The following is a 16,585-nucleotide window of genomic DNA, read 5'->3' as shown; positions in this document are numbered from 1 at the left end:
GGCTATGTCTCCTGTGCACAATGCTGTCTCCACCTAATGCCAGGAAGCTGGCCCAGAGTGGACAGAACTGGTTTGGACTAAGCTAAGAGACTCTCTGCCACAGGAGAATAAAGGAAATGTGGTATAAATATTGGGGCCCAGACCCCAGAACTTTAGATTACTTCTGGACTCAAGAGAAACCTCTACCAAGGAGAAAAGCTGGGAAAGCTGAAGAAGTACTTCCCCAGTGCTGTGTGCTGTGTGAGGTTGGCCTGCAGTGGCTGTTCCTGCCAAGGAGAGGACAAAGACTGAACTGTGCTGCCCTGCTTGAAGATGATCTCCAAGGGCTTGGAGTAGAGCTTGTCTCCTGTTCTGAAGTCTCAGGGACACAAAGACTGAATTTCCTCTGTTCTCCTACATCTGAAACTGCTGTTTCAGTTGCCACAGAGGTTAATAGCAATCCGACACCGGCGAGCGACCCTGCGACCTGCAACGAGTCCATAAGCACTGCTCGTGAATTGCATAACACACTGTCCTGACTTGCACTGCAGCCCCGATGCTGGCAGACACCACACCATTCTGAATGTGACACCGTCACCAAGGCTGTTGCCTGCACCAGAGCCGAGGGCACCACTCGTAACGCTCATGACGCACTGCCCCAACTCGTATCGCAGCCCCAACCTTACAGACGCTGGTGCTTCATCATCGCAGAGCTGATACCTGACGTGAGTGACCTTCTGAATCCATCAACGTCACCGCGACCTCACCTCCCTGGCAGCAGTAAAGAACTGAAGCCTCACCTCCCCTGCATCGCAGTAAGGAACTGATGCCTCAGCTTCCCTGTGGCCATAAGGAACCGATGATGCCCGGTGCCACTGTAGCATCAACTCCAAGACACTGTGCAATGCCATTGTTTTCATCGTTTGCAAGGTACTGCTCTTGGGAGTCGGTTTGACTGCAGGCCCGATGCCGTGCACCTCGCAGTTGGCACCAAACTTTGGGATTTTCATCTGTCATGACATCGTAATTCCCCAGGTGGAGCTATTTGTTGCCACACGCTTTATTTTGTGAATAACCTATTTTCGGTAATATCTTGATATATATATGGTGGATTTGTCATTTTTAATCTTGTTTTGTTTAGATAAAGATTTCCTATTATTCTAAACTGTGTGGTGTCCATTTGTAGTGTTTTCACTGTATTACTGTTTGTGTGCACAAATGCTTTACACACTGCCTCTGAGATAAGCCTGTCTCCTAGTGCCAAGCTACAAAGGGGGTGAGCTGAGGTTGTCTAGGGGCGTAACTCCCTTACCCTGACTAGAAGCAAGGGTCCCTACTTGAACAAAGGTGCAAACCATTGCCTATTAGAGACCCCCATTTCTAACATTAGTGGTCAGCGGTGGGATTAGAACTTTTATTCGTGCACTACTATAGTGCAGACCATTAAGCAACCACATACTGTTTTTGTCTGTTTCTGGTGTACTCCTGAAGGCATTTTTGATACTGAGACTCTGATTGGCTGTTGAACCTGTAAAGTCTGAGCATTTTGTTTTTCAATATTGATAACATATCTGTCCCACAAAGTAACAATAGAGTTTATTTGTAACATTTTATAAGTACCACTTTTAATTGGGACAAGGTAGAGAAATTAAGTGTAGGCTCTCTGAACTCAGAATTTAATAACAAATCTTTTAGTAAAAGTGTTTTTTAGATTGTTAGTTTGAAAACGCCACTTTTAGAAAGTTCCTGAGTTCACTTTTTGGCAGCATTTCAATGTCTTTTTTACTGATGGCCCTTGCTTCTCTTTCTTTCGTGCTTTTCCCTTTCACTCATCCAGTTTATACCTTCCACCCCCTTATCATCTTTGGTTTCATAGCGTGATTTCTTATCCCAAATCTATCCCATATATTTTTACCCCTTTTTTTCTTCCTTTTTTCCCATTTTACATTCTTAGCATTGTATTTTTATACACTTGTAATTGCCATCGTTATTTCTTAGTATCCATATTGTGTGTTGTTTTTTCACGTCACTTTTTGTTTATGTCCCGCATTTAGTGCCTTTACTCTGGACACTCATGGGTTTCTTCTGTCTCTTTCGTCCTTTTTTTGTCTCTTTATTGTATCTCTACACGGCACTTACTTTCCAGTCCTCTTTATATGTTGGCTTCCATGACCCTTATACGGATGCTTACAATTTGATTCTTACACTTCCTAACTCGGAGTACGACTATTCACGCTGTTGGATTAGGCGTCCTTTAAACTTCACATGCACGCTTAGATAACATAACATGATAGTGTGCAATGTTATAAGAAAACCTCCTATGCAGCATTTACCAGGAGTTGTTTTACACTGAGAATGGCTGTCTTAACCGAGACGCTGCGAATTGTAAGCCATGTTGTAAAGCATCTGAACACTGTTTTCTCATTGGATAATGGTGGTGTGATTGAGATAACACCATCTGAATCTCATGTTTTCCCTATAGTCTGTTTCCCTTATTCCTTTCCAAGTGTGACATTATGCTAACACTTAATCCCTTCTTTGGAATACTTCTGCAGAAGTGTCCACGTTGTTGATACTTTCCTACTTTGCCCTGATACATCTAGAGATCCATGCTTAGAACCATTCCTATCCTAATTTAGAGCTCAGACTGGTTTCATCTGTCCTAAATTTTTATTGGACTTTTAGCTTGATGATTTTAAGGTTTGTTCATGTTTATTGAGGTGAACCAGAGTTTCCTTATGCAACATCATATTTTATATATTATACATATTTTATTTGCTACTTTCTGTATCTTCATGATTGAATTTGTTTCATGCCTTTTACTTCGAAATTTGACCTTACCTTTTGTAATTTTGTATCTCTTTGATATTACTATTACTTGCTTATATTCTTGGCTAATTGCAAATTTGTATTAAATCTACTAAAGGATAAGCTCTGATTCCTAGATTTCCTTGTGTAGCATGGTTGGTTGCACAAATGTTAATCTGTTCAATTGAATGTCAACTTCCATTTTGCCTAAATCAATCAACAGCGGTCTAAAGTGTAAGGAGAGGTGGGAGATGTCCAAAGTCGGTCCAGCAGACTTATATGTATAAAAAAAGGAAGGTTTGGGCCTGGCAACATGATTAATTTGCCAGATCAACATGGCAGTTCAAAAACTGTATACACAGGCTCTGCAATGGCAGGCCTAAGACGTGTTTAAAGGGCTGATGAAGAGGGTGGGACAATCAGTGCTGTAGGACCAATAGTAGCTTTTAATTAACAGGCTTTGGATACAGGTAGTGATTACTACGGAGAGGCCAACTGTGCCTTGTTTTAGGGAAAGAGAGCAAGCACTTTATCAGTGGACAGCAGTGGTAACGTGCGCAAAAGACTTAAGTCAGCAAGACAGGAGGTCAGAGGGCAAAAACATCAGGGAAAACCACGCCAAGGATGCCAAGTCTAAAATTACCATTGTTTGGGCAAACAAAAAAAAGGTCTGCTTTCCCTGAAGCTTATTTAGATGGTGTTGGTTAAGCTTTTTATTTGTAGCCAGGATGCACCATGCAACTGCAATAGGTCTCTTGCACAGTATCCACCTGCAAAATGCTTATCGATGGCAACATACAATTTGATGGTACATGTTGGTGAGATCTACCTTTGTACACATTCTATCAACATGGTGCGATGGGGAAACCCTTTCCGGACTCCTGACCACACTACTGTACTTCTTTGTGATAATCATTGGTCAACTAGGGACCCTTCACTGGCTCTCTTTCACTTACCACATACTATCCTCCTGGCCCATAACAGATGCATAGGTAGCATGTTCTTCGATTTACACAATTCATCTTTCCTCCTTTGTAAAACCTTTGTTTTGTATCAATGGAGATGAGTGGACTCCTTCAGGGTGTTCCTCTGCAAACTAAATTCAGATTAGCGCATGTGCATTTGTTCCCTGAAGCTGCAAGTTTCTGCACCATTACATAGTATACCTCAATAATCAATTTTTTACATTTAGCGAACTACATTTTACAATCGCATTCTAAGGTGGGACCTTACTAAACAGAATATGGGAGCCTGTACTTTCAACTGCTTTGCCTGCCTTTTGCATGCCAGTGCACACCAGTGTGACAAGGGAGAAGTGACCACAATCCCCTGGCTGGTACGTGGCACGCACACCCCCAACGCTCATTCTATGTGCCCGGAGGTGCCGAAATCCAGGATAGGGCTCTCACAGGATATGATGCACACGGCGTGCCCGGGCCGTCCCCAGGCCAATGGCGGGCCCGTCTGTGCCTGTCCGAGACCAGAGGAGGCTGGGCTGGGCCTACCCTCTTGGCTGTCCTTGAATTTGGTTGATTGCCCTTCATTTCATCCATGATAAAGTCTTGGTGCCTTGATATTTTAAAATCGAGTTTCCTACAGCCCCACCTACAGTGACTGAGGCAGAGGAGCAGGTAGGAAGGCATTTTTCCTTATTTTAAACTTATTGACATTGGTATCGTGTCTGGTGGTTATAAGGCATTTGCAATCTGACATACCTTGCATTTTGAACATCTGGGTTTCGTTCCCCAGTATAAGGAGGCAACTAGTAATACATTTTACCTGCTTGTTGGGACCAGAGAGTTGTTGCTTTCGCACACTGATCTGAGCACAACATGGGGAAGCGCAAGGTGACCTTAGCCCCTGGGAGGGTCCTGGCAGGTAATACTGCCCTGTGGTAACCATGGACTTGTTTCTGCAGCGAGCTGCAGCAGTGTTGAACAAGGAGATTGAGCTGGTGAACCAACACCTTTCTAGGTCCCTCGTTATTGCTCCCTCCCTTAAGCTCGCAGATACACAATTGTTTTGGCCTGCGCTGATGATTCTTTAAATAACCCTGTGCTTCAAGAGGATGTGCAGGATCTTATCGGGATAAATAGTCAATCAATAGCCCTACAGTTACCCCTTTCTCCTGTCATTATGATCAACAATCAGATGATAAAGCACCTTTAAGCCAAAGACATGTGTCAGTCACCTCCAGCAAGCATCCGGTTAATTTAAAAGCTACGCTGCCGGTTGTACCACTCAAGGGAGATTAACAGTGGTCTGTCAGCCAAAAAGGGACAGGCACAAAAAGAAAGACCCAAACAACGGGGGTAACGCCAAAAGATCAAGACCTAACCAGACAACTCTAGAGCCACCGACTGCTCAAGCACTGACCAAGGTAGACTTGATGGGCATATTGGAATCTTTTCAAGACTCTATGAAGACTTTGTTGGACTCCAAATTGGGTTTGTTAATCCAACATTTGACCTCGATCGAAAAGAGTCTATCTGACCTCAAACGCTGTGTACTAACAGGAGGGGTAGCTGTTAGCCCAGAATCAGGACCATCAATGGCCCCCCTTATCACGGATTGCCCCATTCTGACAGCCCTGCATTCAAACATAGGGGACCAACTCCAGCAATCAGAGAATCAGGCACCCGCTCGACACCCAGTGTCAATCCCTGGACATATGGATAGGCAGGCCACGCAGGATCCAACTGCCTTGGAGAGCTAATAACTAGGGTGCAATCATAGGGGGGAGGGGAGGCTTCTATGCAGAACCTACCTGTTATTTATCTGCCAGCTGAATCAACTCCCTATGTTGAGATATTGGGGAATGTGCCAACCCTCCCCCAGGGTACCAAGAAAGACTTCTCTCAATTAAAGAATAAAGTCCTATACTGGCTTTCGTGCAACACCACTCTAGGAATCAGGGTGGAGAAAAACATTAATATGGTGCAAGGTTTAATTGGATCGGCAGCTCCTTTAAGTCTTGTAAGCGAGACAGTGTCATCATAAATTTTAATAGATCCCACATCGCGGAAAGAATTTTGGTTACAGACTTGCACCCTACTCCTTTTGGACTCAAGTTATCCATAATGGCCTTACCTCTTGTTTTTCTTATGAGCCAGAGTTATAGGGGTGCAATTATTGGAATAACAACAATAGTGTCCCATGTAATGGATTGATGCCTTCAAATTTTCCTATCAGGAATGCTTATTTAAATCTGCCTCCTAAATCAACTCACCTGAATCAAATGCCCCAAAGTTGCCAAGATCCTGGCCCGCCCTTTTTGGAGTTGTCAAAATATTTTACTTCACTGACTGCCAAGGACGCTTACGATTAACTTAGTGGACTCTCTTTTACAAATTCAGAGAAATCTAATGACCAGCAGGATTTTGTAGTGCAAATTTATGGGTCTTTGGGTGAATGTGATAAAAACATTATATCCTGCATCATCGCACAATTAGCCAATAGGTTTTCTGACCCGCCGTGGATCACATTTGTGAAACAATTCAGTGTGATATGTTTGCAAGAAACATGGCTGATGGATTGTAGTTTATTTTTAGAAGGATATACGTCTTTTTTCACATCAGCCTCCCCTTCTCCTGATGTGAGACCAAAGGGTTGTCTTGCAATTTATATCTCTCTGGTAGTAGAATGCAAGATATTGGTCTTGTCAATATTGAGTTCATATGTACAGTTTTAAGTATTAAGTAAAGGGTCTAATAAATTGGGTCTCAATAATTTTTATAATTCAGTAATATGCTCCAAGGGTGGGTGTAACATCAGCATGTTAGGCGACATTGTGATGCTGTTCTCCAAAATGTTATGATTGTTGGGGATTTTAACATCCATCCATGTGGAGAACCCAGGGTCTTAAGATTGGCCGACCCTGGTTGCTCACATGTGAGGGGAATTAACTTTGAACATTCTTTACAGGGGCATATGCTAGACAATCCTCTTCATGAATTTGATTTACTGTCTCTTATGTCTCTGTGTGAGCCCTTTAGCAAGGCTGCTATCCCATCTTTTAAAGGGAGGGGTGGTGACTCATTTATTGATTTCATAATAATTTCATCGACTTTACAAGTTTTATGTGCAGGATTCACCTTACAAGCCAGCGGCCATAGTGACCACAACCCTTTGTGTGTTGATCTTCATGGACCCTTACTGTTTCTCAAAGGAGGTGCTGGGCGGATTGGGACAACGAGACCAACAGATGGCAAAAGACAGTTAAAATGGGCCCAGATAGCTTCAGATGCACTTCACAAGTCAGTAATAGGTTCATGTGCAAGGCAGTTAGCCTTGTTTACCTCACCATTTACACCCCCGGGGGAGGTTATCAGTGCATTTAAAAAACTTTTCTGTTAAAGTAGGTGATTTTTCAAGTATCCTAGCCCTACAGATGGTTTGAATCCTCCTGCTCTCAGGCTGCAAGAAAACAGCGGGAAGCTTTAAATAGGAGCCAAAGAAACCAGATTCTGGTCCGATTGTGTTGGAAAGATTATAAACTAGAACTGGCCAAATGTAAGTCCGCCTTGAAGGAGGAAGCCTGGAGGGGGTTAATTGAGACTAGTACGTTGAGGAATAGCGCTAGATTTTGGAGCATTATTAACAGCCCTCTTCTAAATCAGGAGGAGAGAAGTGGAGTAGCTGCACATATCGCAGAGGAGGAGTGGGTGTTTCACTTCGAAACCATGTTCTAGAGCCCCCCTGAGCTAAATTGCCTGTCTGACTCTGAGGCAGACATCTCTTATTTGGTCTTTAGCATAGAAGAGATCAAGGAGGATATTGTTGTGTTGACAAGTAAGAAACCCCAGGACCAGACGGTATCCCACTGGATTTTATCAAATCAGATCCATCTTTTTGGGCTCCGGTCCTTGCTGCAGTAATTAACGCTGCAGTAAAAAGCGGATGGCCAGAGTCCTGGGCTACCTCGACTATAGTGCCTGTTTTTAAAAAAGGTGGCCAAGATAGCACACACTGCTATAGACTGATTTCGTTGTTGGACTCAGTGGTTAAAGTGGTGGGTTGAGTACTCTTAGATAGGCTGACCCGTTGGGCGGCAGAACACATCATCCTATCAGACGTCCAGTACAGGTTCCACCCAGGGCGGTCTACCGCGGCTCAGTGCCTTAATCTAACCATGATCCTTCATAAATACTCGGTCGCCCGTCCTGGCACTATCTTTTTAGCATTCATGGATCTGTCTTCCGTGTTTGATCGCGTGAATTAGGGTTAAACTTTGGCAGTCCATGTTAGACATTGGGGTAGATGGTATTATTGTTTACTTTTTATAAGATCTTCACCATGCAACGAAGGCCCATGTTAGATTCTTGCAGGATTTAGGAGTCTTGCGTAACTTCAACATAAGGAGAGGAGTATATCAGGGGTATATCCTAGCCCCTTCTTTTTTAACCTAAACATTAATGATCTGGATAAAGCCCTATTGATGACAGAGGCAGATTATCCGCAGGTAGGTCGACAAGGTCTGCCAGTACTAGTTTATGAGGATGACGCGGTTCTTATATCTAGGACAGCCAAGGAGCTACACACTCTACTTGATGCTTTCTCCGCCTTTAATGTCGGATCGGGACCTATCTATAAATGACTTAAAATCATATGTTAAGCAGGTGGGTCTTCGAGCAAAAAAGTATTTTCAATTTGGGGTAGGTTCTTCTCAGGTTCCCCGTAACGATGAATTGTCGTGTCTGGGGGTCATAATGGATGAGCAGATGAAATGGGACCCTCTAAACAGAGAAAGAAGGGAGACCTGGTGAGGGTGAATATGGCTATTTTTAATTTTGCTTCAAAACTAGGTAAGAGACCAATCGTGGCGCTTTTAAAGATCTACCAGGCCAAGAGTGTCACAATGAGCTTTTACGGTAGCGAAATATGGGGGCATATTACCATAGATGACCTACAAGTAGCTGAGAATGCGTTCCTGAAGTGCTTATTAAGCATCCCTCGTGGTACATCTAATATAGTGGTACATGAAGAATTGGGGGTGCACTACCTAAGTGATATATTGGCCCTCCGCCCTCTAACTTTCTGGATGAAAATTTGGCTGGGCGAAGGATCATCATTGAGTCAACTGATATTGAAAGAGTGTATGACCCTTGACCATGACCTTCACATTAATTGGCTCAGATATATTAAGAGCAGCTTTGAAAGATTAGGAAGGGCTGAACTGTACATTAATCCCGACTCGGTAACTAAAAAGGATGTGGGGATGATAAGGGAGTCTTTTAGCAGTTTAATGGAGAGGGAAGAGCTGGAAGTGAGGAAACCCAGTGTCCGTAAATTGTTGTAATTTTTTTTTTTTTTTAAAGACCTTTATTGTACACTCATTTAAATACACAGCAGAAGGCCTACAACCCCTGGGGCCGGCCGCAACGTCCGTACTTGTTCACCAAAATTTTTAATGTTGAAAACGACACCATCACCGAGCCATATCTCCTGGGGTCTTTTAGTACTTATGAATGCTTTTTATTGACCAGGTTTTGCCTGGACTTTTAAAACTTTTTATTGGCCATACCGAGGGGGAGTAGAAGAGAACAGTTGCTAGCACCATCTGACTGAGACGATGTGTCTACACAGGATCTGCTACACTTCATGTTATTTTGTAAATTTTATGAGGTCCCCCGGAAAAATGTTATTGTCCCTATTTTAAAGAGGGTACAATTTAAGCAGGCCTGTCCAGCTCTTATCTATTTACAATTGTTGCATGAAGAATGTATTCTCTTTGCTCTTAGTTTCCTGAAATCTGCAGTGAAGGCCAGGACTTGCCTTGACTAAGTGTTAGTATTGGTCAGGGTTTACATTTACTCCGACGATATATAAACATTGGACAAGGCCCTGGGAACCATCCTTTTTAATTGTTCTAATTTTTATTCAAGGGTTAAGGGATTATGTATTTAACTTTGTAGCTCTGGCTTTGAATTATTACAGGCCCTTGTGGAATCTAGCTAATTGTATGATGAAATGTGTTACTATTTTATGAATTATTTTATGTAATGATAACTTTTATGGTTATAAATGCTGAAACCGAATAAAGTCTATTGATTTGATTTGATTTGAATATGTTTTCCATGTGTTTGAATACAAACACAAATACTCGATTTGGACACTCTTTTAACCCCTTCGATGCTTGTGACGGAACCATTCCGTCATGCCTCACGGTTGGGCTGTGCGGATGACGGAATGGTTCCGTCACGACCACACCCGCAAATGGAATGTTCAGCACCGGGGGAGCCTGCGCCGCAGGCAAGGTGTTAATAGAAATTAACATATTCACACTCAAAAATCGTTACGGTACAAATTTGTTTCTTAACAGGTTGCTTCATAAGCAAAATTACTACCTACCTTCACCTGGCCCCTTCCGTCCATTTTCTCTATCTTTCTCTTGACTACTGGATGCGCTCGTCTCTTTGTTTCTTTGTCTGAGAGCAGTCTTGGGATCTGTTATCCACGCCTGATAAACAAACTGGAGGAAGCAAACTCTTTAATTTTTGCCTTTTGTATTACATGCATTTGGAATGACTGTAAATGAATCGCAAACAGAAAAGTGAACACAATTTTAAAAATCCCATCTGTGTAAAGTTGACCAAACGTTAAAAAAGTGCCTCGTAATGGGTAGTAAGCGCTATATAAATGCAATTTCTACTAAACTATTCCCTCACCCACTGGCAGGTGCTATTTTTACTTGCACTATTTCATTGAACTTGAGAAAGCATTTGGAAAAAACGGAATACAAAATCCCACCCTATCCTAAAACAAAGCAACAAGCTGCTTCGAATCATGTGAACTAAAAAAGCATGATACTACGGAGTCAACACATTCCCACATCTACTTCCTCAGACAGCAATAAAAAAACATTCTGCCTGTCCCAAAATGGCCGACACAGACCAGGACAGCTCAACTGTCCAGAAGGGTGCTACTTCGTCGGTGGTTACTTTTGCCCACCACAGTTGGCAACTGTCCTTCCCAAAAAGGAGCAGCTCTCCAAATCTGGGCGAATGTTTTCTTGAATGAAACAACAGTAATTCCTATATTTCTTAGCTATGTTTACAGACAAATGAAATACCTTAATTTATTTTAAACAGCAATAAAGGACAAAAGATGTTGCACTTTTGTCTCGTGTGATTTTCATTTCTTGCCAAAAATGAAAATCATTTTAGCGTTAAAGACAAAGGAGTGGTTGGGGAGGGGCAAAAACGTTAATAACATTAGCATGCAGGGCTAGCAGGCAAGGACAGAAGCACAAAGACATGCAAATGAACAATGAAGATATACACCAAGACAGAAACACACCTGTGCTGCGTCTCGGGAATGCTGGCTGACTCCTGTTAGGATTCGGATGGCGGTATTTGGTTCATTAGTTAGTGGGCACCATTTTTGCCAAAGTGTCCACAGTGGACCTTCACTTTCGTTTTAGAAGAAAAAGCGAACTTTGACGTATTATTATTATCTCATGTCAATCAAGTGTTTTGGACACACCAAAAGATTTGTTGCGCGAACATATTTTACATTTGTGAATCGTCTTCTTTTTGTGGTTTTGCATGGTTTAGTAAATGCAAACTAATGCAACACAGCACATAACGCTGCCTTGTGTTACCTTGCGTTGGAAAGGCGTTCCATGAATGGAACATGGGTGTTCCCATACATCCACACATGGATTTTGGCACATTCCCAGATTTACCAAAGCTAGTAAACCTGGCAATGCATTAAAAAATGATCCCTCCCTGAAGCATTTGCAACGAGGAAAAGTATCTTTATTTCTCCTTGTCACTTCTTCTCGCTATGCTCCTGCATTCTGCAGTACACTTAAAAGAGGAATATGCCTCTAAGGAGTGTTTTTGTGCATAAAGGTTCCCCTTTCTGGCTGTACCTCAGACACCCGGTGCAAGGATGCCTGCGTTTGTGCTAGGCTTTCCACGCTGTGTGCAGCTCTAAGAGACAGCAGAAATGCCTTATCTTAGTAGTTGTAGCACATTTCTATTGTCTCTCTTTCACACAACGCAGCACAGCAACTTTGCTTGCTGCACTGCATTGAGTGAAATGTATGTAACCCCTTAAGCGCTGCGCCCGTCCAGCGGCCGACGGCACTACTACCTCGGGAGTGCTGCCGTCGGCCGTTGGACGTTCCAACTGCACCTGCGCAATGGAACGTTCAGCACTGGAGCTGGAAGTTCCAAAGCAGCTAAGGTGGTAAATACGCCCCTTAGTGTACCACAAAAATAGCTGAAAATTGTTGTTATATTAGAAAATGACTGTTCTGAGGTTAAATGACTACTGATCTAATTCTCAGTTACCTAAAACTAATATTATGCCAGAAGAACACTATTCCTTGAAGATCACATTCACTTCCAACGACTGCCAAAGAGATCCTTAGGAATTATTTTTCAAAAGCACATATCGAGAAGAAAAGATTTGTATCTATTGCAACAACTTTGAAACACAATCACACACTTTCATAAACCTTTGGTTTTGACTTTTATTTGTATGGGTTGTCTTTGCTGTCAAGGGAACTTTGGTGTCGTGCATATTTGGCAGATTAATGCAACAAATCGATACAATAATTAATTTAGTAGAAAATTGAACTGATTTTAGGTGTGGACATTTAACTTTTTTTTCAGAGGTCTACCTTTTTAAAATGCAAATACATGGCCTTTGTAGGGAAATAGTAGTAGAAGTCAGCATCGGCCATCATAGATAAGCGCGGTGGGGTGGGGTGGGGTTGGAGGGGGGTAAGTCGACAGACGACGGAATAGGGATAGTTAAATAAATAAATAGTACCTATTCTGCCGTCTGTCGACTTCCCACCCTGCCGTGCCCCGCCCCAACACACTTCCCTGTGCCAGCCACTGCTGTTAGAAGCACATTTCAAGGTTAGGAGTAGCACAGGGCCACAGTGTTCTAAAATGTAATATTATCTCTTATAATAGGAGATAGAGAGAATGAGAATTTGAAAGTGACACAAAACACAATGATATTCTGTGAAACGTTGCGGGGGAAAGTGTGTCAAGATATTGTGCAAAGTAATTACCCGTAGAGTACAAAAGGGTATTGTGCAAAATTGTAAGAGATAAAGACCATAAATATATCATCTGAAACCGTGATGGGTTCACTTGGGGAAAAAAACAAAATGAGTCTAGGGTACATCAGTCATGAGAGGAAGACTAAATCAGTATAATTCACAAATCATGAATGGTAGCATGTATCAGGATATTGAGTGACATGGAGAGTATACTTGAAGACTGTTCTAATAAAATGGACGTTTGGGTGTATGAGGATATTATTCGACACTGTAAGATGTATGGTGAGTTAGGATTTTTTGAAATCCTTGGCAGTAGCATGCATCTTGATAATGTGTGAAATTCTGAGAAGGTGAAGTGAATAAGTAAATCGTGCCAAACTGTGAGTGGTGTAATGCACCAGAATATTACACAAAACTCAAAGGGGCAGAGTCAACACAATATTGTGTGAAACCATGCAATGTGAAGTGCAACAGGATTTTGTACTAACATAACTGGTAGAATACAGCAGACTAATGTGCAAAATAGTGAGAGAGAGATTGCACAGGGATATTGTGTGTTATCAACGGAAGTAGAATGAATCATTATATTGTGTATAATTAATAAGTGTCACTGCTGGAAAAACGTAATTTTTGGGAAAGTAATCCATGTGAGTGAAAGGAAATAGGAGAAGAGAAACTGAGAGAGCAAATCCAAATAGAGAATCTGTTTTGTCTAGTGCATTATGGCGAATATGTGACATCATCATTCAAAACAGTGTTGGATGTTCTTGCACCAACAACTTACTTTGACGTTGACTCACTGACTGAATTATTTTTAAAGCGCTCTTATGCCGAGGCGTCTTGTAGTACTGCCGTAGGATCTATGTTTTTTAAAGCACACTCTGCAAGTATCAGGATTAATTGACACCATGAAGTAATACCAGAAATTTCTACACGATGTCTAGAAGGAAGTCAACATCTGATACAAAATACATTTAAAAGAAAACTGCTAGAAAACTTGTTTATGTGTTGCATGAAGAGATTTAAGTTTTACTAGACCAGCTTCCAGGAAAGATCACCAGAGCCGACATGACGCCTTATCAAGGCCAATAAAAGGGAGGCAACACCATAGTTGAAGGCATGCCAGCAGCTTCCATTAGCCACAGAGATCATCGGCAGCATTGACTGGTCTCATGTCCACAGCAACTGAAGTACATCTCAGTGTTTTTACTGGACGGTCTAGGAACACATGCAGCTTGATATGAACCTTTTCACACAGCAAAAACATTAATGTCAATGGGACACAAGACAAAATCTGCATTTCCACTTTTCAGAGGGTTTCTTGTTAGAAGTCATTATTAGAAATGATTGAACTGCAGTACAACAATTTCGATTTCCAGCTTCCAGATCCAACTTTTTTCTTTTGTGTTTTTTTTTACTTTTATGAAACTCATGTCTTCTCTCAGATAAAGAGAAAATGCAGAGGATGAAAGCAATGGGAGGGAGGCCAACTTTCTAAAATACTACAAAGGGGGTAGGTCACACTACACATACGAGTAAAATGATGGAAATACCTTTCCAGCTCTGATCAAGTACTGTAGAATAGTTTTGGGCAGTTTAAGGATAGATTTTGGCAAGGCTATAAGGGCTGAAGCAAACTTTCCAATAGCTCTCTATAAAGAAGGACAAAGCAAGAGGCGTTAGTGGAACATATACACATGATGGCTGTAGGCAAGTCTGCTAGACTGCTATAGCTCGTGATTAGTACAGACAGATTTACATTTATTGGAAACCAATGGTAGACACAAGTGTGCTTTACTGTAAGTTGCAAATGTGGTAACGATTGAACAAGAGACACATCAGAGCGGAAAAAACTCTGAATTGTCTCAGACATGACAAATCCATTGGAGATTATCCAAACATTATCTCCAAGTCAATAAATGTAAACTGTGAAACAATTACAAGAAAATACATTGCCTTCTACAAACCTGGATGCTACTTAGCAGAGCTCTGACAATTAACAAGGTAGTTGTTAGCAGAAACTGCAATAAATATTTAGTAAATCCATTGTGAGCCTTCATCTTAGTAGTTTGCATGACATGACAGAATTCTGGAAGTTGTTAATGTTTAGCTGAAACATTTAGCATGCATGTTCCTTTCGTTTCCATTCACATTCATTGATTTACACTGCATTAGCGTACTGCGAGTCCACTAAACCAAGAATCCAGCACTTACGGTAACAAGCCAATTGATGTTTCTAACTCACATTTCACATCAGGCTACATCCGTAGGGAAAGAATAGTTAGTCCAAATCAATAGCTTTACATTATTCATTCTTAGGGACCCTTAAGGGTACAATTTATAGAAAAGCAGTGGTATTTCTTGAGTGGACAGGTGAGGCGGTAGTGATTCTAAGCAGAATGGTCTGGCAACTTCTCACATTGAGAGACCAGTAGCTTCCTGCAAGAGGAACCACAGTGCATACATCAATGTCTTACTTTCTGACCATCTTCCATTTGTAAATGTGTTGTAGGTTGATATTTTTTCCAGTGTGCTCCTACCATTACACAAAAGTATCTAATGCAAATAGCATTCGCCTAGGCCTGAGATCCAACTGATAGAGCATCTCACTAGTACAAACAAATATTCTTTACACATTACAAAATATGAAAAGGTAAGCCAAAAGAGCTAAATTGAACTATATATCCAGACTAATACTCCGCACATACATTAAATGCTGGTCTCCTAAAAACAAACAGCATGTTGTTTCATGCTGCTTTTGAGTATGCGGCTTCAGTGATAAAGCAATAGAGGACATGCCTGACTGAAATACATGGCAGCTGAACTTGCATGGAATAGAATTACACAAAATTATTTGGCTAAGCAAAATCTCCACTATACACAATCTGTATGAAATTTAGATTTGACTACACAGACAGACCCCGCACACAGAAGCACACATAGAAGCACCCATGCATGCACATATCCCCTGTGTGGTTTGCATGACCTGCTTCAATGGACATGTTGAACTATTTGAATCAATCCCCTTCAGAGACAAATGAAATTCAACAATGGGAGCTAACAATACTCTTTATTCTTCACTACCCATACAGTCAACAATGAAAACATTCACAATGTAAAACTGACCAGGCAGAATATAGCAACGGCAAAGAAAAAGGCCCCCTTCACTTGTTTTCTCGTTGCAACATAGAAAAAATAAAGTTCCAGAAGAAATCTTTATTTTTGAGTTTAGTTTTACCTGTTTGTAACAAGTGAGGGGAGTTAAGCAATGCCTAAACACGCAGCATTGCAGGCAGGTAAGCAATGACCTTTCATTCTTACACTCAGCCACCTCATGTAGGGTTAAATGGTAGAGAAAAGCCTGTGCAATTGAGCAAAATGGTACTCACACAAACATTGCAGGTTGAGCCCCTTCAGGGAGCCCTGTCAGTAGAGCATCAACACAAAAAGCACCAGACTTAAAGCAACTGTACCTGGAAAGCAGACTTCCTACGAGGGTCATCTTCATCCTTCTTCTCATCGTCCTCCTCTTCTTCACTGTCCGTCTCAAACAAATAATAATCGCCACTTCTGACCACTAAGTGAGACAAAATATTTGCTTATTTCTTGAAGCAACTTTTTGTTTCCTAATCCCCATCAGGTGCCTCTGCAGAAGGCTGCTCTAATGAAAGTGATGAGTGACAGTTGATGCAGAAGAAGCTCAGTGACAAGATATGAACAGCAATCCAGATAGTAACAAGTACAGAAACTACTGTCTTTCAAGACTGAACTTAA

General features: G+C 41.7%; 1 protein-coding gene across 1 annotated transcript in view; it reads right to left on the bottom strand.

The window, feature by feature from the left end:
* Window positions 1-16,585, bottom strand: part of PIEZO2 (piezo type mechanosensitive ion channel component 2) — a 1,150,823-nt gene that overhangs the window by 220,134 nt on the left and 914,104 nt on the right. Inside the window, exons 32-34 of the mRNA XM_086964934.1 lie at window positions 16,285-16,388; window positions 14,365-14,463; window positions 10,138-10,258 (exon numbers count right to left, since the gene is read on the bottom strand). Of these exons, the coding sequence (XP_086821060.1) occupies window positions 10,138-10,258; window positions 14,365-14,463; window positions 16,285-16,388 (324 nt within the window). The remainder of the gene's footprint in view (window positions 1-10,137; window positions 10,259-14,364; window positions 14,464-16,284; window positions 16,389-16,585) is intronic.

This window comes from Lissotriton vulgaris, chromosome 4_1, assembly GCF_964263255.1.
Source record: "Lissotriton vulgaris chromosome 4_1, aLisVul1.2, whole genome shotgun sequence".
Taxonomy (NCBI): Eukaryota; Metazoa; Chordata; class Amphibia; order Caudata; family Salamandridae; genus Lissotriton; species Lissotriton vulgaris.
The sequence above is the reverse complement of the archived record's forward strand: the minus strand, read 5'-3'. Positions and strand labels throughout refer to the sequence as shown.